The sequence below is a fragment of the Camelina sativa genome, chromosome 4 (genome assembly GCF_030686135.1).
Source record: "Camelina sativa cultivar CO46 ecotype springtype chromosome 4, ASM3068613v1".
Lineage (NCBI taxonomy): Eukaryota > Viridiplantae > Streptophyta > Magnoliopsida > Brassicales > Brassicaceae > Camelina > Camelina sativa.
In genome coordinates, this window is record NC_141883.1 from 532,066 (window position 1) to 558,054 (window position 25,989).

The 25,989-nt window shown below is 39.0% G+C and overlaps 5 protein-coding genes across 19 annotated transcripts; 4 read left to right on the forward strand and 1 right to left on the reverse strand.

Moving 5' to 3' along the window:
• Nucleotides 1–451: 451 nt before the first annotated feature.
• On the forward strand, nucleotides 452–1,481 carry LOC147945152 (uncharacterized). The gene is made up of 2 exons (XM_087511346.1): nucleotides 452–1,189; nucleotides 1,397–1,481. The coding sequence occupies exons 1-2, from the start codon at nucleotides 552–554 to the stop codon at nucleotides 1,479–1,481; spliced, it is 723 nt and encodes a 240-aa protein (XP_087367472.1). The 5' UTR covers nucleotides 452–551.
• A 1,183-nt stretch (nucleotides 1,482–2,664) lies between these two features.
• Nucleotides 2,665–9,003, forward strand: LOC104783421 (uncharacterized). Of its 11 annotated transcripts, none has more exons than XM_087509666.1 (26): nucleotides 2,695–3,229; nucleotides 3,336–3,448; nucleotides 3,560–3,686; nucleotides 3,789–3,884; nucleotides 3,953–4,021; nucleotides 4,120–4,254; nucleotides 4,331–4,399; nucleotides 4,488–4,531; nucleotides 4,625–4,784; nucleotides 5,059–5,223; nucleotides 5,390–5,474; nucleotides 5,575–5,808; nucleotides 5,938–6,029; nucleotides 6,136–6,178; nucleotides 6,269–6,426; nucleotides 6,522–6,632; nucleotides 6,727–6,795; nucleotides 6,891–7,034; nucleotides 7,259–7,333; nucleotides 7,424–7,588; nucleotides 7,687–7,772; nucleotides 7,914–7,968; nucleotides 8,063–8,188; nucleotides 8,279–8,392; nucleotides 8,489–8,608; nucleotides 8,709–9,003. In XM_087509666.1, exons 1-26 carry the CDS (start codon nucleotides 3,107–3,109, stop codon nucleotides 8,772–8,774), a joined length of 2,844 nt encoding a protein of 947 aa, XP_087365792.1. In that variant the 5' UTR covers nucleotides 2,695–3,106; the 3' UTR covers nucleotides 8,775–9,003. The 11 variants fall into 11 exon arrangements, 9 of the variants coding, with proteins under 9 accessions (XP_087365792.1, XP_087365790.1, XP_087365789.1 ...); XM_087509664.1 differs by having other exon boundaries at nucleotides 2,698–3,229; nucleotides 7,412–7,588; XM_087509663.1 differs by having other exon boundaries at nucleotides 2,705–3,229; nucleotides 5,056–5,223; nucleotides 7,412–7,588.
• LOC104779459 (SEC12-like protein 2) lies at nucleotides 8,994–11,648 on the reverse strand. 3 transcript variants are annotated; one of them, XM_010503825.3, is made up of 10 exons: nucleotides 11,086–11,648; nucleotides 10,918–11,012; nucleotides 10,577–10,727; nucleotides 10,403–10,494; nucleotides 10,199–10,295; nucleotides 10,024–10,099; nucleotides 9,810–9,930; nucleotides 9,606–9,722; nucleotides 9,415–9,482; nucleotides 8,994–9,323 (listed from the first exon to the last, which is right to left on the reverse strand). In XM_010503825.3, the coding sequence occupies exons 1-10, from the start codon at nucleotides 11,353–11,355 to the stop codon at nucleotides 9,232–9,234; spliced, it is 1,179 nt and encodes a 392-aa protein (XP_010502127.1). In that variant the 5' UTR covers nucleotides 11,356–11,648; the 3' UTR covers nucleotides 8,994–9,231. The 3 variants fall into 3 exon arrangements, with proteins under 3 accessions (XP_010502127.1, XP_010502126.1, XP_087365799.1); XM_010503824.3 differs by having other exon boundaries at nucleotides 9,403–9,482; XM_087509673.1 differs by lacking the exons at nucleotides 10,918–11,012; nucleotides 11,086–11,648 and having other exon boundaries at nucleotides 9,403–9,482; nucleotides 10,403–10,499; nucleotides 10,577–10,718.
• A 5,191-nt stretch (nucleotides 11,649–16,839) lies between these two features.
• On the forward strand, nucleotides 16,840–20,172 carry LOC104783422 (uncharacterized). Its single transcript, XM_010508582.2, has one exon. The coding sequence runs from the start codon at nucleotides 16,840–16,842 to the stop codon at nucleotides 20,170–20,172; it is 3,333 nt and encodes a 1,110-aa protein (XP_010506884.2).
• On the forward strand, nucleotides 20,171–24,577 carry LOC104779460 (protein ESMERALDA 1). Of its 3 annotated transcripts, none has more exons than XR_015596370.1 (10): nucleotides 20,171–20,915; nucleotides 21,437–21,506; nucleotides 21,739–21,806; nucleotides 21,920–22,008; nucleotides 22,109–22,306; nucleotides 22,489–22,662; nucleotides 22,810–22,977; nucleotides 23,146–23,313; nucleotides 23,394–23,584; nucleotides 23,764–24,577. XR_015596370.1 is itself a non-coding variant. In XM_010503826.3 (10 exons), the coding sequence occupies exons 1-10, from the start codon at nucleotides 20,535–20,537 to the stop codon at nucleotides 23,930–23,932; spliced, it is 1,707 nt and encodes a 568-aa protein (XP_010502128.1). In that variant the 5' UTR covers nucleotides 20,171–20,534; the 3' UTR covers nucleotides 23,933–24,577. The 3 variants fall into 3 exon arrangements, 2 of the variants coding, with proteins under 2 accessions (XP_010502128.1, XP_087365800.1); XM_010503826.3 differs by having other exon boundaries at nucleotides 22,489–22,693; XM_087509674.1 differs by having other exon boundaries at nucleotides 20,181–20,915; nucleotides 21,945–22,008; nucleotides 22,489–22,693.
• The last annotated feature ends 1,412 nt before the right edge of the window (nucleotides 24,578–25,989 follow it).

Consider the following 25,989-nt stretch of genomic DNA (forward strand, 5'->3'; position numbering starts at 1 on the left):
ATTCAAGAAGTTTATGGAGTTAATACTAATAGAGAGATGCAAAGGACAGATCGAGAAGGAGGTTGGCGTCGGGTGCAACGATTTATGTATGAGTCTGAGAAACAGTGTTTTGATATCCTCCGTATGAATCAAGGTACGTTTCTGAGTTTATGTCAGGTGCTATCACATAAATATAAACTTGAAGAATCATGCCATGTCTATCTTGAAGAGAGTGTAGCGATGTTTATTGAAATGGTGGCACAAGATGTAACAGTCCGGGTCTTAGCTGAACGATATCAACATTCTTTGGATATAGTAAAAAGAAAGTTAGATGATGTTTAGGGGTTCTTTTGAAGCTTGCAGCAGATATAGTGAAGCCATCCAAAGGTGAGTTTGCAAAACCTAGTCCTAAACTAGTTAAAGATGGTAGGTATTGGCCTTTTTTTGAAAACTGCATTGGTGTTTTGGATGGAACCCATATATTTGTTCGCCCTCCATCTAATAGTGCAGAAGCATATAGAGGTAGAAAATCAGAACCAACAATAAATGTTCTAGCGATATGTAACTTCAGCATGAGATTTATATTTGCTTATGTTGGAGTTCCTGGTAGAGCACATGACACCAAGGTGTTAACACATTGTGCTACTCATGAACCTTCCTTCCCTCATCCACCAAATGGCAAGTATTATCTAGTAGACTCAGGTTACCCAACTAGAAATGGTTATCTAGGGCCTCATCGTAGAGCTAGGTACCATCTTGATCTGTTTGCAAGGGGAGGACCACCTACTAGCACTAGAGAGCTGTTTAACCGTAGACATGCTAGTTTGCGTTCTATGATAGAGAGAACATTTGGTGTTTGGAAAGCAAAGTGGAGGATTTTAGATAGGAAACATCCTAAGTATGATATGAAAAAATGGATAAAGATTGTGACAGCAACTATGGCACTTCACAACTTTATTCGAGATTCACACTATGAAGACCGTGATTTTGTTTATTGGGAGGTGGTAGATGATTATGAGAATCATGGTGACCAAGCTGTAGAAAATGAAGAAGAAGGTAACATTGAACATATTCCTTACATTCCAACTGGTGATAGAGCAATGGAGGCTCTACGTGATGTTATAGACTATGGTACGACACTCCTTTCATTGATTCTTGTGTTTGTTTTGTTTGTTCATGTAGCGGCTAGGATTAGAGAGATATTGGAGAGGTTTTGGTTGTGATTCTTGTTTGGTTTTGAGATTTTTGCATTCATAATACTAGCCTTATGTTGATTTGGCTCGTTGATTGTTTTTATGGCTTTGTTTGGTCAATATTGGAGAGGTTTTTATGACACTAGTACTTGATATTGTTCATGTACCATGGTAAAGATGTGAATGTCTAATTGATGGCTTATGATGAGTTCTGATCGTTGCAGGGGAACCATGATACTCTTGTCTCAAGGAGGAGGATGTCTCAATGAGGAGGATCATCCCTCATGGGTCCATAGACATGAGTTGTGATTGTTGCAGGGGAACCATGGCACATTGAGAGAAGTGGACACTTATTTTTCAAATTGATAGCACACTCGTATTGTTGTGTTTGTTCAAATCGATGGACCACTTTTGAATTTGTTATCTTCTAAACATAAAACATATTTTGAACAAGTTCATGTTTTAGAAAATTACTATAAGGTTTTGTTGGATCCTATTAAAGTTATTAAAGTTATTTTTGGTGTTATTTTAGAAACAAAATACATGCTTAATGTGTTTTGTGTTATTTTAGAAAATACATGTTTAATGTTAATTGATATAACCAAAATATTTTTTATAGTGTATTTTTAAATCATAAAAGATGATTTCATTTTTAAATATTTATTAGATATGTATTTAAATTTTATAAGAAAATTATTTAACTATAAACATAACCAAAATCACTAAACCACAAAATGAAGGGTATTTTGGTTATTTTCATGTATTTTATCTAGATATCTATACCAGATGACAAAACAAACATAGTTTGTTCTAGATACAATTTCTGGATAAATTAAACCAAAAACACAAACGAACAGTATCTGGATGTTGCGTCTAGATACTAAATCCAAATATTGCGTCTAGATCACGAAATGAACAGCACTTTATTAAGTAGTTCATTTCCATTTTTCAAGTTGACATTATTGTAGAAGAGTTAGCTAACGGGCCTTAGACATTTGACTGCTAATAAAAGCCATATACGGGCCAGTTTATTGAATTTCTTCCCTTCTATTTGGGCTGATTAAGTAAGCAAGTCTACGGCGTGATTAGTTTTTCTTTTTCGTAACGACCCTTTATAATTTGAGAAAATCTTATGAAAATACTCGATCCGTTATTTTATGAAAATACTCGATCCGTTAATTATAAGCGTACTGTATGCTATTATACTTAGCTTGTTGATTTAAATAAATGAATTTTACATTACTTAGCTCTGCAAATTCAAGCTTTTCAACACCCCCGGTTTCATTTTGCAAAACACCGATATATTATAATAATCTGCTAAAATTATATATATTCAAATAAGAATTTCGTGTTCTTGTCACTAGCAATAATTAAGAAAATAAATTTAATTTAGAGTGATCTATAAATCATCGAAAACAAGCTTAAGAGATAGTAGTAATTAATTAACAGAAATAAAAAGATTAAAATCTAAAACAGAGAGTTGCTTTCAGTTATATTTGTTTCTTTTCCTTTTTTCTTGTTCGGTGCAGAGAGAGTAGAGACGGACGGGGAAGAACAAGCGGGAGACTTCATGCTTGCAAGCAAAGTGTTCTCCTAATTTTTTTCATAAAAAAATAAAACAAATTAAATAAAAAATAAAAAAGCAAAATAAAAAGTTGAGAACTCTCTCTTTCTCTTTCTCTCTCTCTCTCTCTCTTTTTTTTCTTTTATAATTAAAAGTGTTGGTTTCTCATTTTTTTTTGATTCCTGATTTTTGTTGTTAGTTAGTTCGATCTTTCTTCTTCAAAAATTTCCCAACACACTTCTTCTTCATCTCTCTCGATCTTCCCCTTTTTTTTTTTTAATTCCGATCCTCGGGTTCATCGGAATCGTCTTTTTTTATTTCACGACTCCATCGGAGATCATCGCGAGAGTTTGCCGAAACCTCGGTATCCATGGACGACGAGGTTGTTCAGCGAGTTTTCCAAGAGGGAGGACGAGATTTCTTCCAGCAGCAACCTTCTACTTCTTCTTCTTCTTCGTCTTCTTCGATTCTTCAATCTCTTCCTCTTCATGTGGTACGCTTCTTTTCGAAATTTCTAGACAATTTTAGACTAGGATTAGGAGGAGAACATAATCAATCATCGAGGTCCGTTGATTACTGTGCTTTTCTGTTTGGAATAGGCGTTCGATCATGGCTATTACCTCTTAGTTAAGTCCATTCAAGAACTTAGAGAGAAGAAGGACGGCATTGTTACTGTTGGTATCGGTGGTCCTAGCGGCTCCGGTAAATCAAGGTAACTGATCTGAAACTGTTTGTTTAGGCCAGAGGTTTTGTGATTTTTTCTTTGAATAGGCTCGATTTCATGTTTTTTTTTTTTTTTTTTTTTTTTTGTTAATGCACGAAGCTTGGCAGAGAAAGTTGCATCTGTAATTGGCTGTACTGTTATTGCTATGGAGGATTACCGAGACAGTTTGGACGATGGAAATGAATTGGAAACATTAGATTTTGATGCATTAGTCCTCAACTTGGAGGTACTTTTGATCCTCATCTTTTCTCAGACTCTGAAGTTTCTTGTTTGTGTTGTTCTGTATTGACTGAGGTTGACTAACTAACTTGGCTCTTTCTATTAATAGGATTTGATCAAAGGAAAAGATACTCTTGTTCCGGTTTTTGATTTCCAGCAAAAGAGGCGTGTTGATTCCAAGATGGTGAAGACATCCTCTGGAGTGGTAAGTCCCAAATGTGCTTTTGGTTTTGGTGTGGCTGTTATGCTTTATTCGTTTTGGGTTTATTGTAGGTTATTGTTGATGGAACCTATGCTCTCCATTCAAGATTGCGTTCCTTACTGGATATTCGGGTTGCTGTGGTAAGATTTTCTCCTCCACAGCCGTTATTTATTGGCCTAGCTAATGGAAATCCACAACATACCGTGAATATGATATCCTTTATTCTCTATGTGATAAGGTTGGTGGAGTTCATTTCAGCCTTCTCTCTAAAGTCCGTTATGATATTGGAGATTCGTGTTCCCTTGATTACCTTATCGACAGCATTTTCCCATTGTTTAGAAAGCACATTGAGCCCGATCTTCATCATGCACAGGTTGGTTTTTTCTTCTTTTCTTTCTCCATTTTTAGTGTTCAGAAGTTTGACTTCTCCGTTTGTTGGGAGTGTGCAGATCAGAATCAACAATAGTTTTGTTTCATCATTTCGAGAAGCCATATACAAACTGAAATGCAAAAGTGAGGTCTGTAGTTTCTTCCAATTATTGTGTTTCCTTGTCGTGACCTTGATTTATTTAATAACGTTTGCCACTTGACTAATTCATGTAACAGATTGTAACTTCATTTGCTCAAGAAAGTGACGTGCAGAAGGATAAGTAAGAAGGGTTGTTCTAGTTATGTGAATGGTTTAAGCTTTTCACTGGATCTTCATATGCATGCTGACTTGGTTCCCTTGGTGCTGCTTTCAGTTTTATTGAGATGTACCTTAGACCTCCTTCTGCAAGCGAAGAGGCACGGATAAATGACTGGATAAAAGTTCGTCAAGCTGGTATAAGGTACTATCTGTCACTTGGAGACCAAAGGATTGTCGACAAGCATTTCATTATCCGTCCGAAAGCTGAGTTTGAGGTGAGTTATTACATGGAATTCCCAAGTTTTCAATTATTCTTTGGTGTTTCCTTCTTTCTAGGTCTGTAGGGTCCTAGCTCTTTATCGTTATGTTGAACTTTACTGTTTTGGTTCTTGGTCCAGTATTTTCCTCGATTTTGTTAATTTCCGATATTCTCTACTGAAGAGGCATGCCTATATTTATGGAATCTGGTCAAGATGGGGGACAGTTTGCACACATCCTTATATTCCCTACTATCCTTAGGTATGTGACTTAATTTCTAATGTCTAGCAGGTTGGACGCATGACACTTGGAGGGTTGCTAGCTTTAGGCTACAATGTTGTTGTGAGTTATAAGCGGGCTTCAACTGCTGTCAGTTATGGTAATTTATCCCTGTCACGTGAAACGATCGATACACTTGGAGAGACTTTCCTGGTACTGAGAGGGACAGATAGGAAGGTAATAACCCAAAATCATCTCTAAGACCAAGCTCATTGATCTTCAATGCAGAAAAACTGTAGCACACGTGTTCTTTACTGTTTTTTTTCCTCTCTGTCAGCAATGAGGATTTAGCTTATTCAGTATCCCTTTTCATAGACATGTTTTAATAGATCTTTTTGCATAGAGTGTGGGAGCTGAAGCTCTGAGAATGGGTATCACTGGGCCCTGGATCACCAAATCATACCTCGAACTGATCCTCGAAAGTAAAGGTCAGTGAAATAGATATAGCATGTTTGTTTCCACTTTCGTCCTTTCTTATGCTTTGCAATGCAACAGAATCTGAAATTCTGCAAACTAACCCATGTGCAGGTGTACCACGCTTGAATACACCTCCACTTTTGCAACCGTCTCCTGTAATCACCAACCAAGAGAAGCAAATTGTTGCACCAAAACCTATTCGAACTACCCCAAACATTGTTACCCGCCTTGAGGATTTATCGCAGCCTTGGACTCGATCTCCTACCAAATCTCAAATGGAACCGATGGTTGCAACTTGGCATTTCACCTCTTATGATCCACCTCATTCAGTAAGCTCTGCTGTAGGTATGGCCGTCTTTTTGGAAGATCGATGAGTTTTCATATCTTCACTCTCTTAGTTTCATTGTCTATGAAATGTATTTCGGTAGTATTATCGTGCATTTATGCCTAGGCTTTCTCATCAAGCAGCCACAGATTCCTCTTTCAGGGATAATATGCGGCTTGTTCCTATGCCTGATTCATACGACTTGGACAGAGGGTTGCTACTTTCCGTTCAAGCAATACAGGTAATGGGATTGCAAGAAGATAAGAGAAATCTTCTGTTAAGTACAAAAGTTGCTTCTTCTTGCACTTGTTTTCTCTAGTAAGGGTTCTTTTGCTTATAATCATCAGGCATTGCTGGAGAATAAGGGACCCCCTGTTATTGTTGGAATAGGTAATATTGCTTGTTCGCTGTTTGTGTCATTTTTGTTTAGCCTAAAAGCTATTTCCTATTCCTTATATTGTCACCCTGATTTCACTGTAGGTGGTCCTAGTGGGTCTGGTAAGACTAGCTTGGCTCATAAAATGGCAAATATAGTTGGCTGTGAAGTGGTTTCCCTTGAAAGTTACTTCAAGTCCGAACAAATCAAAGATTTCAAGCATGACGACTTCAGTTCCCTTGATTTGCCGTTGCTCTCAAAGGTAACGCTTGGCTTTTGAACGTAAAGGATATGGTAATCTGTCATCCTTTGGGTTAGTTTTATTAGAATTGAAATCTCTTTATACTTCACTTGCAGAACATCGCGGACATAACGAATAGTAGAAGAACCAAACTGCCTGTATTTGACATGGAGACTGGCACCAGATGTGGCTTTAAGGAACTAGAAGTTCCTGAAGAGTGTGGTGTGGTTAGTGATCATAGTCCTTACATATAATATGGTGATTGTCTTTGTTGTTTTCCTAGCGTAGTTGATGATTTTTCAATATCACATCGTTTTTCAGATCATCTTCGAGGGGGTCTATGCATTGCATCCAGAAATCAGACAATCTTTAGACCTTTGGGTTGCTGTTGTAAGATACTTTTCTGCTTCACTGTTCCTTTTCTTCCATTTATAATTCTTTTATTATCAAGAACATATTGATTTTTGTTTCTCTTCATAAACCAGGTGGGAGGTGTTCATTCACATCTTATCTCTAGAGTCCAGAGGGATAAAAGTCGAGTTGGGTGTTTCATGTCTCAGAATGAGATAATGATGACCGTATTTCCAATGTTCCAGCAACACATCGAGCCACATCTAGTTCATGCACACGTGAGTACACCTGACTACCTTAGACTCTAGAATTCACCTACTAGTATCGTTCTCTACAAATTTTCCTTCAATGTGTTACTGTTGGGTGTTGGCCTACTCTTTTGGGATTATTATTAGCTTTTAAAAAACATAAATCAATCCCAATTCTAAAAAAATGTACTCAAGACAGGATTTCAAGTATATGATCTTTGTGTCCGTTACTAATAGTTTTCTCAATAATACAGGTTAAGATTCGGAATGATTTTGATCCAGTTCTCTCTCCCGAGAGCTCTTTGTTTGTTTTGAAGAGCAATAAACAAGTAAGGATTAAAATATAAACACATTCTGAGCTCTCATAATTTACAGAAACACTCACGACTCGTCATGTGGTTAATAAGGTTCCATATCAGGATATTCTCAGCATCCTTGATTCGACAAAATTCTGCAGTTCCGTTCAGAATTTTATCGATATATATCTCAGGCTATCTGGGCTTCCTGCCAATGGTCAGTTGTCAGATAGTGACTGCATACGCGTAAGAATCTGCGAGGGCAGGTTTGCAGTGCTTATACGTGAGGTCTGATATTCATATCTGTAAATTCATAAATGCTTTGTTAATTGTTGAACTCATCAGTTCTTTTTCTAATGTCTCATGAATCTTTTCACATGTTACAGCCAATTAGGGAAGGGAACTTCATCATCCAGCCCAAAGTAGATTTCGACATTAGCGTAAGTACTGTGGCAGGTCTTCTTAATCTCGGGTGAGCAAGAAATCAAATAAGTTATTCTCTCTTTAGTCATCCTCAATAGTTTTCTGCTTTTGCAGTAGTAAACAGTTTTCATCCAATCAGATTTCATCAGATGCTAATACTGTATATATATATTCTCCATTCTGGTTTCAGGTATCAAGCAGTGGCGTATATCGAAGCATCTGCCTTCATTTACCAAGACGGAAAGGTGAATTTGCATTGCTCTTAGTTGAATATGCAAAACAAGCTTCTTGAGATTGGAAACCGATTTCGTATCTATTTTTTTTTTATGGGCTTTGAAGATTCTTATTGAGGTTGACCATCTCCAAGATGTGCCAAGTCCTTACATACAGATCAAAGGGGCAAACAAAGAAGCTGTGACAGCTGCTGGTTCAGCTCTCAAACTGGATGGTTCATACACAACAAAGGTTCCATTTCGAAAAACCTTTCGTTCTTGATCTTCACTTGCGTATGATACACAACCAATCTTAGTCGGTTTTGTGTTTTCGTGAATGAAGAGTTACCTTCAAATAGTGTTGGAAAGACTGCCACCAGTGCAGAGAAGTTCAAGTGGAATCCATACACAGCAAGCTGCACGGTTGCAAGAACTTGTGGAATTCATACAATCTCAGGTAATCAAAAGTCTCCTCAATCCTCTTCTCTCATTCCAAGTTTCGATGTCTCTCAAATGGTTCTCATTGCCTTTTAATGGTTTTACATCAAAAAAGGGAAGTAGCAACAGTGTCTCGGAATCATCACCAAGAAGAGATGGTTCTTCCATAGACAACGTTTTGGAAGATATGCAGTCAAGAATTAAACGACTCGAACGTTGGCACACCATTAATACGGTATCGTTTAAGATCATCGTGTTAAAACACCAGTCACATCTTTACTTTCTTCCTGTTTACATTATATGATGATAAAAAGTAACAAATATGGTGGAAACAGGTTCTATGGACATTTTTGATGTCTGCGCTCGTTGGTTACTCTCTCTACCAAAGGAAGCGCCACTAATAAAAATTCTTTCTCTGGTAATAATTTTCCTTTCTTCTTTTACTTATTTGCTTTTACCAAAAATAATCTAATCACAGAAAAAAAAAAAAAAAGGGTCGAATGCTAACCTGTGGGAATATCCAATATACTGTAAATATACCCAAAAGCGTTTCTTTTTGTTTACCGAGTCCCCCAGACATTGTAACTATCATTGTTTAGTATTAAAAAAAAACTCACAAGTAAGCCAAAAGGGTCTTATTAGTCCACAATATTGTACTTTCACTATGTTTACTGTATCAGTATTAGTTTACATTTTTATGATATAAAAGCATGCGGTAAAAATTAAAGAATCCCTGAGACATTGTCAAAGCACAAACGAAAAAAGCCTAACTCAAAGAGATAGATATGTTGGTTACAATCCCCTCCGATGTATCGTCTTCCGGGGTCGTTCACTGGAAGGTTCACTCGAAAGGCCTCTTTAAGGTATGATCCCCTTTGCCTTCAAAAAATAATATGCAACAACGTATAGAATCACAAACAATATTGCCAGTATCCACCACCTTGTTCCAGCTGCAATTTCATCATCAAAAACCAGTTAGGTTTCTGATCGGAAACCATATTGTTAAAACGGAGAGTTAAAAGGAGATACCGTAATACGCACGTTTTTCATTCTTTTTTACAATAACGGTTAACCTTGCCCTTGAGTCAAAAGATACCGACACTAAGCACCTGCAAAACCAAACCCAAAATTCAAACTTCAGAATTTTTTTTCTTATGTTTTTGCTTGTTTTGTAATCATTGAATCGATAGTTCTTGGGTAAACACTTGAGCCCTAATGAGTACAGCAAAAACCTTGAATCAGGGGAGAAAGTCAGTGCTGTGACCAAACCGAGATGCGCTTTCTTGACAATTTGGATAGTTTGCTTTCTCGTCGAATCAAGTATCAAAACATCTCCTTCAAGGGTTCCTCTGCAATTAAGAAAGAATCATGCTTACCAAAAAATAGTAATACTTCTTATCTGTCGGTTCTAAAAGTGAGAAGAAAGCTAAACTTACATCGCAAGCAGCTTCCCATCAAGTGAGACATTAAAGGCTGATATAGAGTTTTTTTTTATAGGCTTTGACTCTTTTCGTTTCCATGATTTTGTATCCCATGTTATAATACTCCCACCACGTTCTACGGAAAACAAATCAATCCTCTGTTGTTAGCAGCCACAGAAAAGTAGAATTTAAAGTTCTATGTTCTTGCACTGTCAGAATATAAGTTTACCAGTATTTGCAGCAACGTAAAGAACTTCATTGCCTGCACTGTCTACAGAAAATCTACAGGAGGCAAACATCTCATCCTGCGTTTCAGTATTTCAACTCATCAGATCCACGACAATAATGTTGGAATTGTGTGTATATAAAGTTAAAAAAGATACTAAAAGCAAAACCCAACTGACCTTGTCTTTTGATAGACTGGCAACAGCAGTTGAAGCATTCACTTCCCAAACCCGACAAAGTGGACCTCCAAGAGATACAAGAAATTTACCATTTTCGCTGTAAACGAAAAATATTCACTATCAGGATATCTGACAATCACTGATCAAAGATAATCCCCTTCCCAGATAACAAAATGTTTCCTTATATGAAAGGAGAAAGCAGACCTGAAAGTTAAGCTTTTGACTGATGAATGTGCCTGAGACTCATTAAGTAACGAATTCATGCTGGGCCATTCAAAAACCCTCAAAGTCCCATCCTGTACTGCATCAAAACAAAATGCATAAGAACCACCACTAAACCTTCTTTCTCTGTTATTTTAAAAGAGATTGAATCGTTACCTCCGCACCAGCAGCGAGGACAGATCCCTCCGGATTAAACGTCAGAGCCAACTGTTGTCCAACATCGTTTAACTCTTGAATCACTTCCTCAGACTCTTCACCAGCCTGATTATCCTCTCGTGGGCTCATAATGTTATCCCAACCAAACAGTCTGTGTATCAAGAGAACAGCACTAGTTATATAACCACACCCCTTGAACTTTCTCTCTACTCCAAACCAGACATGATTTATCTATACTTATATACAGAAAACTCAAACTAAAACATAAAGCCTCATTTCTAATAGCAAAAACCTACAAATCACGAAGCTGATGAGTCGTGAAATCGAATGAGAGAACTCACCTGCAACTGCTTGGCAATGCACAGATAAGACCACCTTCGCTTGGATGAACAGCCATCCGGTAAGGTAGATCAGTGCCAAGAACAAGCCTACCCAGCTGAAATTGGATCATTCGTTTTAAGTAACGGATCTAAACAAAAGTAACTAGAGATCCTAGCACATGCACTTACAGGTTGTTCTGAGAGAGAGTTGGTGTCGAGATCAACACGACAGATTAAGATAACATTCGGGATTCCGCTTCGTCCCTCTCCGCCTCCGCCGGACAAAACGATGCAGCTCCGAGACGACGACGAAGACTCATCTTCTTCTTCGGAATTCTCCTGATCCATAATGATTTTAGATCTAACAGCAACCTCCGGGATCCAATCGGCGGCGTAAATCGGTACACCGTAAGTCTGCATATTCGACGGTTGATTCGTCTCTGTGCTTTGATTCGCCATTCTCCTTCTCCGCGCCGAGCTCAAGTTACTCCTCCATCGATTCGTCCCCAAAGTACCAAAGAGAGATCATTTTACAAAACTTAATGGGCTAAAGTCCAGGTCCATTATTGACCCAACAAAATATACAAAGAAATTCCCAAATAAATCAATCTTAAAAACCCCCTAACAAGACCTTAGAGCTTCTCCAACGGGGAGATTTAGAATTGTTATGGGGAAAACGAGCTATTTTCCCCTGAAAACGATCATATCTAGGTAGATAGAATCCGAACTTTAATCCCGATCTAGATATCCTCGAAAAGAAAGTTCGATTTCTATTTCTCCCTAAATAAATAGTTCTACACTTATATCTTCCCAAACCAAAATTACATTGGTTTAGATTGTGAACCCAAGATCAACCCACATACACTCAAAATTAGACCAATTAAAACCGGACCCAACATTCTTTTAACTATAAACCATTAAAAAAAATATTATCTGATAAAAAAAAAATGGTTCGTTCTCCTTCACCAATCGCCAAATCTCCATAGCTTATCTTAGTAATTGAAGCTTTAATGAAAATCGAATGGATCTTATTCTCAGACAATTTGGAGTTTCGGAGATTTGATTTCCCTTTGCTGAATTTTTTTTCCCAGGAATTTAAAATTTTCAGATCTCATGGTTGAATCCCATCGGAGTATTATCTTCTCCGCCGTCTCTAATTCAAAAATCAGATATGGATTGGTGTTTGACTTCACTGATCGATTCTCTCTTTTATTCTATTTTTCTTCCTTCTTTGAAATGATATTTATTTGGTGGTGAAGATTATAGCAAGAAAACTAATGTTTGATTTCCAATTTTTTTTTATGAAGAACTAAAATATCAGCCGGCAAAAAAAAAAAAAAAAACTAAAATATCAGACAAAAAAACCTTTTAAAAACCCATTTATTTCTGATAAAAAGTCATCCCGGAGATCGTTTTCTCTCGTCTTTGTGCGAGTTTCTTTTAGCTGATTTGGCTTTTGTTTTTTGTTAGTTTGTTTGTTTTGTTTCTCCTTTTGCAGTGAGTAAATCTCTTTCGATTAAGAGGAGACAAACGCCAAGTGTTTGATTCCTTCTATGGAAGGAATAAATCCTTTATACCTCCTATTGGTGGCCGTTATTGGCTTTGAATGAAGGTTTCATTTCAGATCGCGAATTGTGATGATGGGATCTCATCACTCGGTTCCCACTCGGCTCCTTCTTTATCATCTTCACCAATCCTCCCACCTTTCCAACTGAGTCAACTCGGTTCCCGTCCATGAGCACGATCGGAATATCAAAAATTAAATAGTGTGTGAAAAAAAAACAGTGAAGACGATGTCGACAAATAAAAAAAAGAAGGCAATATAATATATAAAAAAATATAGTCGGTCAAATAGAGGTTTGGTTTGGTCTAATTGGGTTTAGGTTCTTTATTAGACGGTTAAGTAAAGAGTAAACCAGTAGAAACCCAGGACTGGGTGTAATTAGATTTCAAACTTTTAAATCGGGGAGATATAAGTGTAGAACTGTTTTTTTAGGGAGAAATAGAAATCAAATTTTCTTTTCGAGGATATCTAGATTGAGGTTAAAGTTCGGGTTCTATCTAACTAGATATGATAGTTTTTAGGGGGAAATAGCTCGTCTTCCCTGTTGTTATGTGAAAATTAGATGAAAAATAAATCAAAAATAGAGAAAAGAATAAGAGGCAGCTCTAATTTCGGATCAATAAGAGATGTCTCTTATTAAAACGTGTCACCGTCTTGTTGGAAGAAGGTTTAATACATAAAAAAAAATTATTCCGATTTTTTTCTTCTTCTTCTCTCTCTCCCGAAAGTCTCTGAAAAGCGAAAACTGAGATCGACAATCGGACAAGATCGAATCGGTATCTAAGGCTATCAGATGTTTTATCATCATCATATCGACTGTGGTACGGCTAATCGATGAGTCCAAACCTAATCCAGAATTTATCGAATGGATTGTTGCATGACTATGAATCTCCTGCAATTACGTTGTGTCTTTGGTTTAGTTTTGGGACCCAAAATTTGGGGTTTGATTTCAGAAGATATCTAAAGGAGCTATTGGATTGAGTACTAGTGTAGTTTAGGGATTTTATAGCTGCATTGCTGAGGAATTTGAATAGCTTTAAGTATCTCCCAGATCAGATTTCTCCGATTACATCTCGGTTGTTCATGACCGAATAAAGTTTATGTCGTGGTGTTCAATGATGTGCCTAAGCCACCGACTCTCGAAATCAACCTTGATCCCTACCTCTTAGGCGTGATGGGTGATGATGCGGTTAGGCAGCTCCTTCAGGCTTCCGTCAACAAGAATTCACAATCAGATTTGGATCAAGATCTGAAAGGTCTACTTTTGCATGTTCGGTCCTCCGCCGAGTGAATTATCGACTTTACCGGTGTCAACATGTATTTGATGGTTCCAAAGCTTCATCTTTGAAGCCCCATCAAGCTGGGTTTCCAAGTAGATGTTTAAATTGCTTAAGTCTATTTAATTAACAAGAGAAGACGAGTAGTTCAGAGTTTTCGGTGATTTCCGTCATTATCAACAAAATTCAGTTCTCGGAAAAGAAGTGCTTGTGTTCTCAGATGCTTCTCAAAGGAAATAACTAGGGATTCATTTTTGGGTTTCGTTTGGTTGATTGTGGTTTTGTGCCTTTAATTGGCTTATGTTGTTGTAATTTTGGGTTGTGCTTTAGCTCCGGGGAATATTCGTTTCCGCCGGCTAAATATCCGGGGACTTACATGTGTCCTCCGGCCTTGTATCATATTTTTGTTTCTCTTCCTTCGTTTGAAGGTTTGATTAATTAACAGTGACAAAAAAAAAAAAAAAAAAAAAACCTTAGAAGCGTGAATCAAACTTAATTAGCCAATTATCTTGCACAGTTGCACTGAAACCTTATAATTCCAAATAATCGGAACGAAATGAAACATTTGATCCCAACGTTCATTCAATCGCATTCTTTTGCAGAAAGTTCTGTAAATAAATTCGTGTGGTGATGATGTATGATGGACTTAAGTATATATCATCTGTTCCGGGACAAAGACATCCTCAGTTCAGTTCAGTACATTGCACACGACGAGTAGTGTGAAGAAAATGCTAAAATAAGCATAGTCTTTGAGAGTCTCAGCTAGTGGGTTTATTGGTGGCGTTAGTTTTTGTGTTCAGGGGAAGAATAATTTTACCCATCGACTAATTAACTTTGATTGAAAACTTTTGTTGTTTCTCATCATTTCCCCTCGTTGGATTTTGGTATTTATAACTGTCTTTATCTTAATGTCTAATCCTTGTCTTGTCATTTATTTTTGTATTTTGTGCGTATAATTCATATAAAACATAGCTAAAAAAGCTCTACTACACGGCTGATTCCAAAGAATCTGTTTGAAAACAAAACTGATGACATGATTTAACTGATAGTGTAAGATGTCGAAAACATCATCGTCGAATCGTTTGTAATAACTACGAATAAAATTTACAAAACACAGAGAGTTTTATTTGCAACTTGCAAGTGTCATAATATTACTCAATTGAAAAAAACAAAAAATGTCACCTAAAACCTAAAGAAAAATGGCATATATAGTATCTTGCTAAATTTGGGAATCTTTTCTTTTTTTTTTGTGGTAAAAATAAATAATGTCGTCGCTGTTGCCAACCACTCTCTCTCTCTGTCTCTCGCCATCTCAGTTGCACATGCAACACAGCCACAGCCTAAGCTAATTTCTAGTAAAACTCACATGATTATAATGAACTCCCCTATGTATTTCCAAAACAACCAGCATTCATTTTTTTTTTACTTTTAATTAATTTATTTACACATGTATAAGTCACAAACTTAACAACAAATTCCCACATAACTACAGAGTAAGCTTTATTTAAATATGTTTTTTGGTATAGTTACGTGGGGGTCGGATGGTGTCATCCACAAGTGGAGATCTAAATCTTATATGAGACTCACAAGTCAACATTTAAAATACTTATAGAAAAAATATTGTTCCAAAAAATGTGATTGCATTGTGTTAGGAAGCAATCATGCTTTGGAAAATTATAATGTTGTCATCAAAAATAATTACACCCTAATTCCTTACCAAAGCACGTGCCGTTTCAAGATTAGCTATAAATAGAGAGCATGGAATCAACATTGCTTGTCGTGTTGGCTTTGTCTTCTGAGAGTTGTTTATTTTTATACTTGTAAATTGTCATCATATATTAATTGATGATGTTTCAAATACAACTATATATTATTATTCGAATAACACGTAGATGATAAAGATGGGTGTTTTTTTTTTCTTTTACAGTTGAAATATTTCTAATATACGGGTTGTTTTCAACGATTAATAAATTATATCTATCAAATTCAGAAAATATTGATGTAAAAATATATCCTGCAATATGATTGATTGTAGACATTTAATGGTTGATTTCTATTTATTTTGTAATAGAAATAGATAATTCACAATTGTAGATTAGTTTAACTGTAACGAGAAGATATACAAAATATATATATTTCTGAATATATAATGTTTCTTCCAAAACATGACAAAAGAAAATGTTGAGTTTCTCTTGTTGGATATTTTCCATATCTTTATACGAATAAAATCAAAACGTAAAACAAACAAGTCACAAACATCCTATATACTAATTAATTAATTAGTGCAGGTACTCAAAAAAATGTAGTTAGACTTTCTACTTTTCTAGTAGTATTATTTTTCTAATTAAAAAAAATGGAGATTAAGCTAAATCACTTGATCCAGAATATATATATATCGTTTCATAATAGTATTAAATTAAAATTTGAAATCTAACACAAAGGGAAAAATATAGTATAAAAAAAAAACAAAGAAAGACAGAGAGAAAACCGCATTTTGGCTACACAGATTTAACCACAGTGGAACCTATTGGTTCAAGTGGGGGCTTGGCACTTTTTTACAGTCAAGCGGATTTTAATGTTACAATTTTATTTGAGTCTAATCGGTTAATCGACATTGAAGCGGTTTATAAAGGACGGGTCATTTATTTAACGTTCGTTTATGGTGATCCAGTCCCGAAGAACCGTGACATGGTGTGGGAGCGGTTATTGCGTATTGGTGTGTCTCGGTCCTCTCCATGGTTTACTGTTGGTGATTTCAATGAATTAACTGGTAATCATGAGAAACGAGGAGGCAAATTACGGCATCCGTCTTCATTTCTTCCTTTCAATGGAATGATCCAAGATTGTGGTTTTCTGGAATTTCCATTCCTAGGAGATTGCTTATCTTGGCGAGGTTGGCGGGATAAAAAGCCAATCCGGTGTCGGTTGGATAGAGCCCTCGGCAATGAAGATTGGCATGATCTATTTCCAGATACGGTACTCGAGTATTTACCTATGATTGCCTCTGATCATAAGCCCGTTGTGGTCAATATAGGGGCAAAAAGGCCACGGGGAAAAAGACGTTTTATGTTTGACCCACGGTGGATTGGGAAGGAAGGGTTGATGGAGGCAATCGAGGCAGGATGGGTTGGGGGGACTCCTCAGAGCTCACCCAATTTTTTAGATAAAATTGTAATTTGTAGACGGGCTATTTCTAGGTGGCGTAAGGACCACGTTCCTTTTGGTAGGGAAACAATTGAGGATCTAAAGTGCCAGTTGTCTGTCGCGCAGGCTGACGATGCAACTCCACTTTCGGTTATCGCTGATTTAAATGCTAGACTGTGGGAAGCCTATAAGGATGAGGAGGTGTATTGGTATTTGAAGAGTCGCAATAAATGGATGCAGATGGGCGACCAAAATTCAAAGTACTTTCACGCTCTGACCAAGCAAAGACGGGCCCGCAATCGGATCATTGGTCTTTATGATAAAAATGAGATTTGGTCTACGGAGGATGAGGACATCTGCAATATTGCAGTATCGTATTTTGCTGATCTGTTTACAACATTACATCCGACAAATTTTGATGAGGTCTTACGTGAGGTACACCCAGTGATTACAGCTGAGGCCAATGCTCAGTTAACAGCCCGGGTCACAGAATCAGAGGTCCGCGCGGCTTTATTTATGATGCATCCGGATAAGGCTCCGGGTCCAGATGGGATGACCGCTTTGTTTTACCAAAAAGCGTGGCAGATTGTTAAAGGAGACCTTGTCTCACTAGTTAATGGTTTTTTCGAGGAGGGGGTTTTTGATAGAGGTTTGAATACTACGCATATCTGTCTCATTCCGAAGGTGGCTAAGCCGACTCGGATGACGGAGCTGCGTCCAATTAGTTTGTGTAACGTGGGATATAAGATTATTTCTAAGATCATGTGTCAACGGCTAAAGAAGCTTTTACCGGACCTTATTTCAGAAACACAATCAGCTTTCGTCCCGGGAAGGCTCATTTCGGATAACATCCTGATTGCTCAGGAGATGTTTCACGGCTTACGGACTAATCCGTCTTGTAAAGAGAAATTTATGGCTATTAAGACAGATATGAGCAAGGCATATGACAGGGTGGAATGGGAGTTTATTGACAAATTACTTCACAAGATGGGGTTTGATGAGAAATGGATTAGATGGATTATGTTTTGTGTTAGTTCGGTGGAGTACAAAGTTCTTCTGAATGGTCAACCGAATGGTCTGATTATTCCGGAAAGGGGATTACGACAAGGAGATCCTTTATCTCCTTATTTATTTATTTTATGCACAGAGGTTTTAATTGCCAACATTCGGAAGGCGGAAGCAGAAAAATTAATTACAGGGATTAAGGTGGCCAACAAATGCCCCCCAATCACCCATCTCTTATTTGCGGATGACAGTCTTTTTTTCTGTAAGGTCGCCAAGGACCAATGTGAGGCCATCTTGAGGATTTTACGGAATTATGAGGCCGCCTCGGGTCAGCAAATTAATTTTGCGAAATCCTCCATCCAGTTTGGTCACACGGTTGCGGAACAGACAAAACTGGAGATTCAAGGGGTTCTAGGGATCACAGCTCAGGGTGGTATGGGATCGTACTTGGGGCTGCCCGAGAGTTTAGGGGGGTCGAAAACAAAAGTGTTTTCGTTTGTCCGGGAACGATTGCAGGGTCGAACGACGGGTTGGTCGGCGAGACTGCTCTCTAAAGGAGGGAAGGAGGTTATGATCAAATCGATTGCTACTGCGGTACCGACGTTTGTGATGTCTTGCTTTCGGCTACCGAAGACGATCACATCCAAATTGTCCAGTGCGGTGGCAAATTTTTGGTGGAGTTCGGATGGAAGGACGGGTGGTATGCACTGGCTTGCCTGGGAGAAGCTTTGTTGTAGTAAGCAACAGGGCGGCTTAGGGTTTCGGAATGTCGATGATTTTAATTCGGCTTTGCTGGCAAAACAATTATGGAGGCTTATTGAATATCCGGATTCTTTGTTTGCCAGGATTCTTAAGGGTCGGTACTATCGGAACTCGGATCCCATGGAACCGATTCGTTCCTACTCTCCTTCCTACGGGTGGAGGAGTATAATTTCAGCTCGCTCTCTGGTACAAAAAGGGCTTATTAAACGTGTTGGTTCGGGCGAGTCCATTTCAATATGGACTGACCCCTGGATACCAGCTCAATCCCCGAGACCAGCTCTTAGTAAGGGCCCTTTTAAGGACCCTTCTCTTAAAATCTCACACTTGATTGATTCTCGGACACGTTCATGGCGGATGGATGTGCTCTCGGACCACTTTGATCCTGGCGATGTTGCATTGATAGGTGCACTGCCCTTAGGAAGCTGCCCCAAGGATGATACTCTTGGTTGGCATTTTACGAAAAATGGGAGGTATACTGTTAAGTCTGGCTATCATGTGGCCCGTTTGACGAAAACAGGGCCTTTTAAGGCGGTTGGGGTCGGACCAGAGATTACTTCTCTTCTGGCTAGTGTTTGGAAGGTGCGTTGCCCACCAAAACTGCACCATTTTATGTGGCAGGTTTTGTCAGGGTGTATCCCGGTTTCACGAAATTTGCGGAAACGTGGCATTTCATGTGATTTGTCCTGCTCACGTTGTGGTGCAGAGGAGGAGACAGTAAATCATGTCTTGTTCCTTTGCCCCCCGGCACGTCAGGTGTGGGCATTATCCCAGGTACCGGTCGGTTCACAGTGTTTTCCGGTGGAGTCAGTTTTTGCAAATATGGATCATTTATTGGACCCCAATAGCCCGGGCTCTCATGTGTCCGCTTTCCCGTGGATTTTGTGGTATTTATGGAAGGCGCGTAATGCAAAGGTTTTCGAAAATATTACAGAACGCCCAGAGGAAACGGTCCGGATAGCTGAAGGTGAGGCTGTATCCTGGCATAAGGCTCAGGAGGGAGGTGAAGATGGGGTTAACTCTGACCAACCTACGGTAGCCGAATCCCGCCCACAGCGGCCCAACGGCTCTCTACCTTTGTTCTTTACAGGTTACCGATGTTTTGTGGATGGTTCTTGGAAATCCAATGATCGGTTCGCAGGAGCAGGGTGGTTCTGTATCCAGCCCCATGACCCAAGGCCAGGAAGGGGTGCTACTAATTTCCGGCAAAGTCTTTCCCCCTTACACGCTGAAGTGGAAGCTTTCATTTGGGCAATGCGCTGCATGATCGGACACGATTACTGTGATGTGGCTTTCTACTCGGACTGCGCTGACTTGGTGAAGATGGTGTCTTCACCGCACGACTGGCCGGCTTTCTCGACTTACCTACATGACATAAGGACGGACAGGGAGGAGTTCTCTTCCTTTTCCTTATCTTATATTTCCAGAGATGCAAATTCAAAAGCGGATCTTCTTGCACGCTATGCGCGCACTTCTCCGCAAAGTGTTCTGTATGTAAACAAGTTCCCTACGCATTGGCTCGTTTGAGCTAATCTATTGTTGTCAAAAAAAAAAAAAAAAGACAGAGAGAAAAACTAAAAGGCAAAGGAAGAGAGAAGAAAAGGGTAATGGTGGGCATGTGACTGATCACGCTTCGTCTCCTCCACCGCTCAACAGGAACACAAAAAAAAAAGCTCCCCTTTAGATACACTCTCTCTCTCGCTTCCCGGCGTTTAAATCTCTCTCTCATCTCACAACCACCGTCTCCGCCGTGGGGATTTACATCGCCGCCTCGCTGCGTTTCACGACCTCCCGCCGCCGCCGGAGATATGAGGGACTAATGATGATGATGTAAAAAAGGCGTTGACGAAAGATACGAGGGATTGAGATCTGTCGATTTTGTTTCTCAAATGCTAGCCAAGAATCGGCTGCCTGGAAGCGGCCACACTACTCCGTCTCCTCCGGCGTCTCCTCGCCGTTCTCCTCGTTACCGTCACGGCCGTTCTAAAGCCGCCGCTGCCGGTACTAGATTTCCTACGGTTCAGCCAAGTCGTACCCTCGCCCATCGCCTCTCCTGGATCCTCTTATCGGTTCTTCTCCGTCGTCAAGGAATTTTCCTGTTCGCTCCTCTCATATACATCTCTTGTATGCTCCTTTACATGGGAACCGTCTCCTTCGATGTTGTCCCGATCATCCAGCGTCGACCTCCCCCTGGATCCGTTTACAAAAGCCCCCAGGTTTACGCTAAGCTCCGCCCTGAGATGGACGCCGATAATTCCACCGCTGATGCGGTCTGTGTTCTTCTCTTTCAGCTCCCATCTATTACATATACATTGTGATTCTCTCTGCTTCTTCCTTTGAATTTTTCATAGCTCCTCCTATCTCTAGATTTTTAGTGAATCCTTCCTTAGCAATTTGCTCTGAATCATTGGATCACGACATGAGATTGACTCGTTGCTCTTGAGCTTAAATTAGTGTTTCGTATTTAGTGATTGACTGATAGGGTTTCGTGATTGAACTTGCTCTAGAGGAATTCAAGCTCATAAGATTGGATAATGGTGATGGTTCTCCTTAAGTTTACTTTTATAAACATGTTTCTCTATTGACTTATAAGTATATGGACGTATTGGTTATCTTCCTTACCCTTGAAACTAGTGTTAGATTAGATTTTGGTGAATAGATAACTCCATATATCACGATTGCTACATTGGTTCTGTTTCGCCGGTTTGAGTGATGTGTTGACAATCTTAGTATAGTTGCTTTGCTATTCTTTTTTATATTTATCATCATTGGAATTGTAAATCATTCTCAGATATCAACCATTTGGAAACATTCCTATAAAGGTGGGGAATGGAAGCCGTACGTGAACAAGTCCACTGGAGGTATTACATTGCTTTTGTAATTCTTCATACTTATGCTTCTCACAAGCAGTAAGCTTCTATGTTTATGAAGCATTTCTTGTCCAAATGCCGCTACCTGGATTTAAATTGGGCTGTTGAGTTTGATATACGAGAGTAAACACCGAAAAGTTTTGCCAGGATCTCAGATTTAGCCTGTTGTTTATATCATAATTGATTAATTGGATATCTGCTTTTTTTTGGTTTACAATTGTAGATTTGCCCGAGTCAAATGGTTTCATATATGTCGAGGCGAACGGAGGCTTGAATCAGCAGCGGACATCGGTGGGTTTGCTGATCTTTTCATGATACATGAAATCTATGCATTTAGCTCAATCATTTCTAGCGATCTTGTTTTTATCAAAACTATTGACTTATTTCTACCATGTTATGCTTAGATATGCAATGCGGTTGCTGTGGCAGGCTATCTTAATGCAACTCTAGTAATTCCCAACTTTCACTACCACAGCATATGGAGAGATCCAAGGTTTTAGATTGCTTTCTTCTGAAAATCTTGTCTTGCCGTTGTTTGTTTAAATCAAAGCCATCTCTTGTAGACTGCTTTCTGACAGAGGGTTTTCTTTCAGTAAATTTGGGGACATCTATGATGAAGAATTCTTTGTCAATACCTTAGCAAATGATGTGCGGGTGGTTGATACAATTCCTGAATATCTAATGGAGCGTTTTGACTATAACATGACAAATGTCTACAACTTCAGAGTTAAAGCATGGTCACCTATTCAATATTATCGAGACTCGATCTTGCCGAAGCTACTTGAGGAGAAGTAAGTTACAAATTGCTATTTAGAAGATATTGTTTTCATATGGTAGAGTTGATCACGCATTGTTGGTATTAAAAACGCTTTGTTACTAACAGGATATAGTAAACTACCTTTTTTATCGGAAGATATGTTTTGGATCTGTTTAGTACTTGTCATTGAAGAAATGTTATCTTTGCATGGCACAGGATTATACGAATATCCCCATTTGCAAATAGACTTTCATTTGATGCTCCTCAAGCTGTCCAGAGGCTTAGATGTTTGGCTAATTACGAAGCCCTGAGATTTTCGAACCCCATACTGACCCTAGGAGAAACTCTGGTGAAGAGAATGAAAGAGCAAAGTGCAAACCACGGTGCAAAGTACGTTTCTGTACATCTGCGTTTCGAAGAGGTTTGTTCCATGTAAAGGAGAGAGATCTAAAAAATCCCCACTGTCATGGCTGTAAATTTTTGAATGGTGAGCTTTGTGTCTGAGGTGAGAGATTTAATAAACTAAATCTATTGCAGGACATGGTAGCTTTCTCCTGTTGTATATTTGATGGTGGGAACCAAGAAAAACAAGATATGATCGCAGCAAGAGAACGAGGATGGAAAGGAAAGTTCACAAAACCAGGCCGTGTTATACGACCTGGTGCTATCAGGCAAAACGGAAAATGCCCTTTAACTCCTTTAGAGGTACGAATTTATTCGCTTGATTCTGGACACTGCTCCTACTGTCTACAATATATATGCAGTCTCGGATGTCTCATTAGTTAATCATCCATCAGAATAGTTCCGCAAACCCTTGCGAGTAATAGTGTGACTTGTTCTGTTTGGCTTATACATTATTTATTAACTCTTCAGGTGGGTTTAATGCTTAGAGGAATGGGGTTCAACAAAAGCACATATATTTACCTTGCATCTGGTGAGATATATGATGCGAATAGAACTATGGCCCCACTACTAGAGATGTTCCCAAATTTACAAACTAAGGAGATGCTTGCATCAGAGGAGGAACTTGCTCCATATAAGGTTTGCTTCTTCCCTGGTGTTTGTTCTGAGGAGTATATATCTCGTGATGAATAATATATCTGACTTGAGACTGTGTTTAGAACTTCTCGTCCAGAATGGCTGCAATAGATTACACGGTCTGTCTCCACAGTGAGGTATTTGTGACCACACAAGGTGGAAACTTTCCTCATTTCCTCATGGGTCATAGGAGATATTTGTTTGGAGGACATTCCAAGACCATAAGACCGGACAAGCGAAAGTTAGCAATCCTCTTTGACAATCCCAACATCGGGTACTTATTTCTTCTACTCTACATCTTCAGTAAGCCCTACTGAAGCTCCACATACAATACCAATGTTTCTCCTGAGCATTGTGTGTTTGCACTCATCTGCAAATCTGAGACCTTGTTGCTGCTGTGTCATCTCTTATTGCTGAAACGCTGTTTCTGTTTGTTTTCTTTTTTTGGCGAAGATGGCGGAGTTTTAAACGTCAGATGCTAAACATGAGGTCTCATAGTGACTCAAAGGGGTTTGAGCTAAAACGACCTAATGACTCCATTTACACGTTTCCTTGCCCTGACTGCATGTCCCGTAGGAACAAAACAACAAGCCCAGATTCCAGACCATCCCCTGCCACCTGAAAACACACTATTGATTATAGGCCTTCCAGAATCCTCTACTAAAGGCCGTGTGTTCATTCCTTGTAATTGTAATTCTTTCAAATCAGACAGGACTAAGAGACTCAGCCTGCCCAGAATTGTAGGGAGACAACGTATGGAGGGGTCTCGGAGTCGTCTATATATATCTCCAGGAAGGTTGGCGGAGGAGTAACAGCCACAACATTGTTTGATACTTTTAACACATTGAAGCTGACGTATCTAACAGGAGAGACGAAATTGAAGTTATAACTCATTCCCTTGGCTGCTGCTGAGCAAAGAAAATAGGACAGCGTTTGGATTTTGGTTTTTTTTTTGTTTGTTTTGGTTTTAGGGGGGTGTTTTTCGGGTTGAAGCGTTTGCGTTTTGTACATTTTGTAAACGCAGGCGTCAAGAAGAGTCTTTTGTGTTAGGAGATATGTAGAGAAAGGACAGGCGAAGCTGCCCGAAAAGTTTTGTATATTGATTTGGTTAGAGAGACTCTCAGTGTCTTCTTCTTTTTTTTTTTTAATTCTTTGAAATAGGGGTTTTAATTTATTTCATCATATTCTTATGATTCTTTGGAGGTGAATCTTGTGTTTCTTTGAGAAAATTATTTTCAATATTGATTTGATTCTTTCTTATATAAAATTTGTGCTCCATGAGTCGTGTTCTAAAGAAGTGATTATGTTGGTACAGCCAGATAATTGCTAAAGAACCAACACCAAGGGTCTTCTTATTCCTCTTCCTTTTCCTCTTGTTCACGCCTCCGTTTCTTGCCTTTTCTTGATCCGCCACCATGGTAGGAAGCATCCTCCTGACGGGAAAACCGAGCTTTGCTAGGCAAAAAGTCCAACATCTGCTTGAAAAACAAATGCACAAAGGGGTCAAAATTTAGGCAACAAAACTACAAGTGAGAAAGGTAAACTTAGAGACATTTATTAATACAGTAAGTCGGTCCGGTTTGTCTAGTAGGATGATTGAGTACCTTCCGTCTCTGTGCTCTACTAGAGAGATGCGTGGAGAATTTTTCAAAGTCTTTCTCAACATCATGGCGGCAGCAATCTGAGCAAACACAGCAGGCAGATTCACCCATCTCACTGCACTTATCCCCCTCAAGTGCCCCTGAAACTGCCGGAAGAAAGCTTTGAATAGAATCATATTGAAGAAGGTCGTATCCCCCCTTCAAACTAGGTACTCAAAAGTAACCTCGCAAATTTTTGGATCGCATATGACCACTATATTAGCTGGAGGTGGATTCTCACTGGTATAATCCAAAACACGATAAAGGAGATACTGACTTCGAGTGGTAGGGTGCTGGTAAAAGAGGCTGATATAAAAGAAGAGGTGGAAAGGTATTTTAAAGACTTCTTGCAGACTATCCCAGTCAGTTTTGAAGGGACCACAGTAGAGGAGATGGAACTGTTATTACCGTTTCGATGTTCTGCAGTGGATCAGCAAGTCTTATCTAGGGAAGTCACTGGTGAGGAAATAAAGAAGGTTCTCTTTTCCATGCCTAACGATAAATCGTCGGGTCCTGATGGTTTCACTTCGGAGTTTTATAAATCTACATGGGAGATCCTGGGTTCAGAGTTTGTCATAGCGGTCCAATCCTTCTTTGCGAAGGGTTTTTTGCCTAAAGGTATTAACTCTACTATTCTTGCCTTGATCCCTAAAAAAGTATCTGCAAAGGAGAGGAAGGACTATAGGCCAATAACTTGCTGAAATGTGCTCTATAAAGTCATTTCTAAGATCATTGCAAATAGGCTTAAGAGGATTCTCCCAAAATTTGTCTCCAGCAACCAGTCGGCTTCTGTGCAAGACCGGTTATTGCTTGAGAATGTGTTGTTGGCTACTGAAATTGTTAAGGACTATCATAAACCTGGAATCTCTGGTCGGTGTGCTATCAAGATTGATATTTCCAAGGCTTTTGATTCGGTTCAATGGTCTTTTTTATCTAAGGTCCTGACTAAAATGCAGTTTCCACCAATGTTCATCCACTGGGTTATGTTATTTGTTACTACAGCTTCTTTCTCTGTGCAAGTAAATGGTGAACTCGCCGG

Coding starts and splice junctions, on each gene's coding strand:
- LOC104783421 (XM_087509663.1), top strand. CDS start 3,107: ATGGACGACGAGGTTGTTCAGCGAGTTTTCCAAGAGGGAGGACGAGAT. Junction 4,785..5,055: donor GTCCGAAAGCTGAGTTTGAG/GTGAGTTATTAC, acceptor TCTAATGTCTAG/CAGGTTGGACGCATGACACT. Junction 5,224..5,389: donor TGAGAGGGACAGATAGGAAG/GTAATAACCCAA, acceptor CTTTTTGCATAG/AGTGTGGGAGCTGAAGCTCT.
- LOC104783422 (XM_010508582.2), top strand. CDS start 16,840: ATGGAGGCAATCGAGGCAGGATGGGTTGGGGGGACTCCTCAGAGCTCA.
- LOC147945152 (XM_087511346.1), top strand. CDS start 552: ATGAGATTTATATTTGCTTATGTTGGAGTTCCTGGTAGAGCACATGAC. Junction 1,190..1,396: donor ATTAGAGAGATATTGGAGAG/GTTTTGGTTGTG, acceptor TGATCGTTGCAG/GGGAACCATGATACTCTTGT.
- LOC104779460 (XM_010503826.3), top strand. CDS start 20,535: ATGCTAGCCAAGAATCGGCTGCCTGGAAGCGGCCACACTACTCCGTCT. Junction 21,507..21,738: donor CGTGAACAAGTCCACTGGAG/GTATTACATTGC, acceptor TTACAATTGTAG/ATTTGCCCGAGTCAAATGGT. Junction 22,307..22,488: donor CCGAAGCTACTTGAGGAGAA/GTAAGTTACAAA, acceptor TGCATGGCACAG/GATTATACGAATATCCCCAT.
- LOC104779459 (XM_010503824.3), bottom strand. CDS start 11,355: ATGGCGAATCAAAGCACAGAGACGAATCAACCGTCGAATATGCAGACT. Junction 10,728..10,917: donor GCATTGCCAAGCAGTTGCAG/GTGAGTTCTCTC, acceptor CTTGATACACAG/ACTGTTTGGTTGGGATAACA. Junction 10,296..10,402: donor GTCAAAAGCTTAACTTTCAG/GTCTGCTTTCTC, acceptor TTTCGTTTACAG/CGAAAATGGTAAATTTCTTG.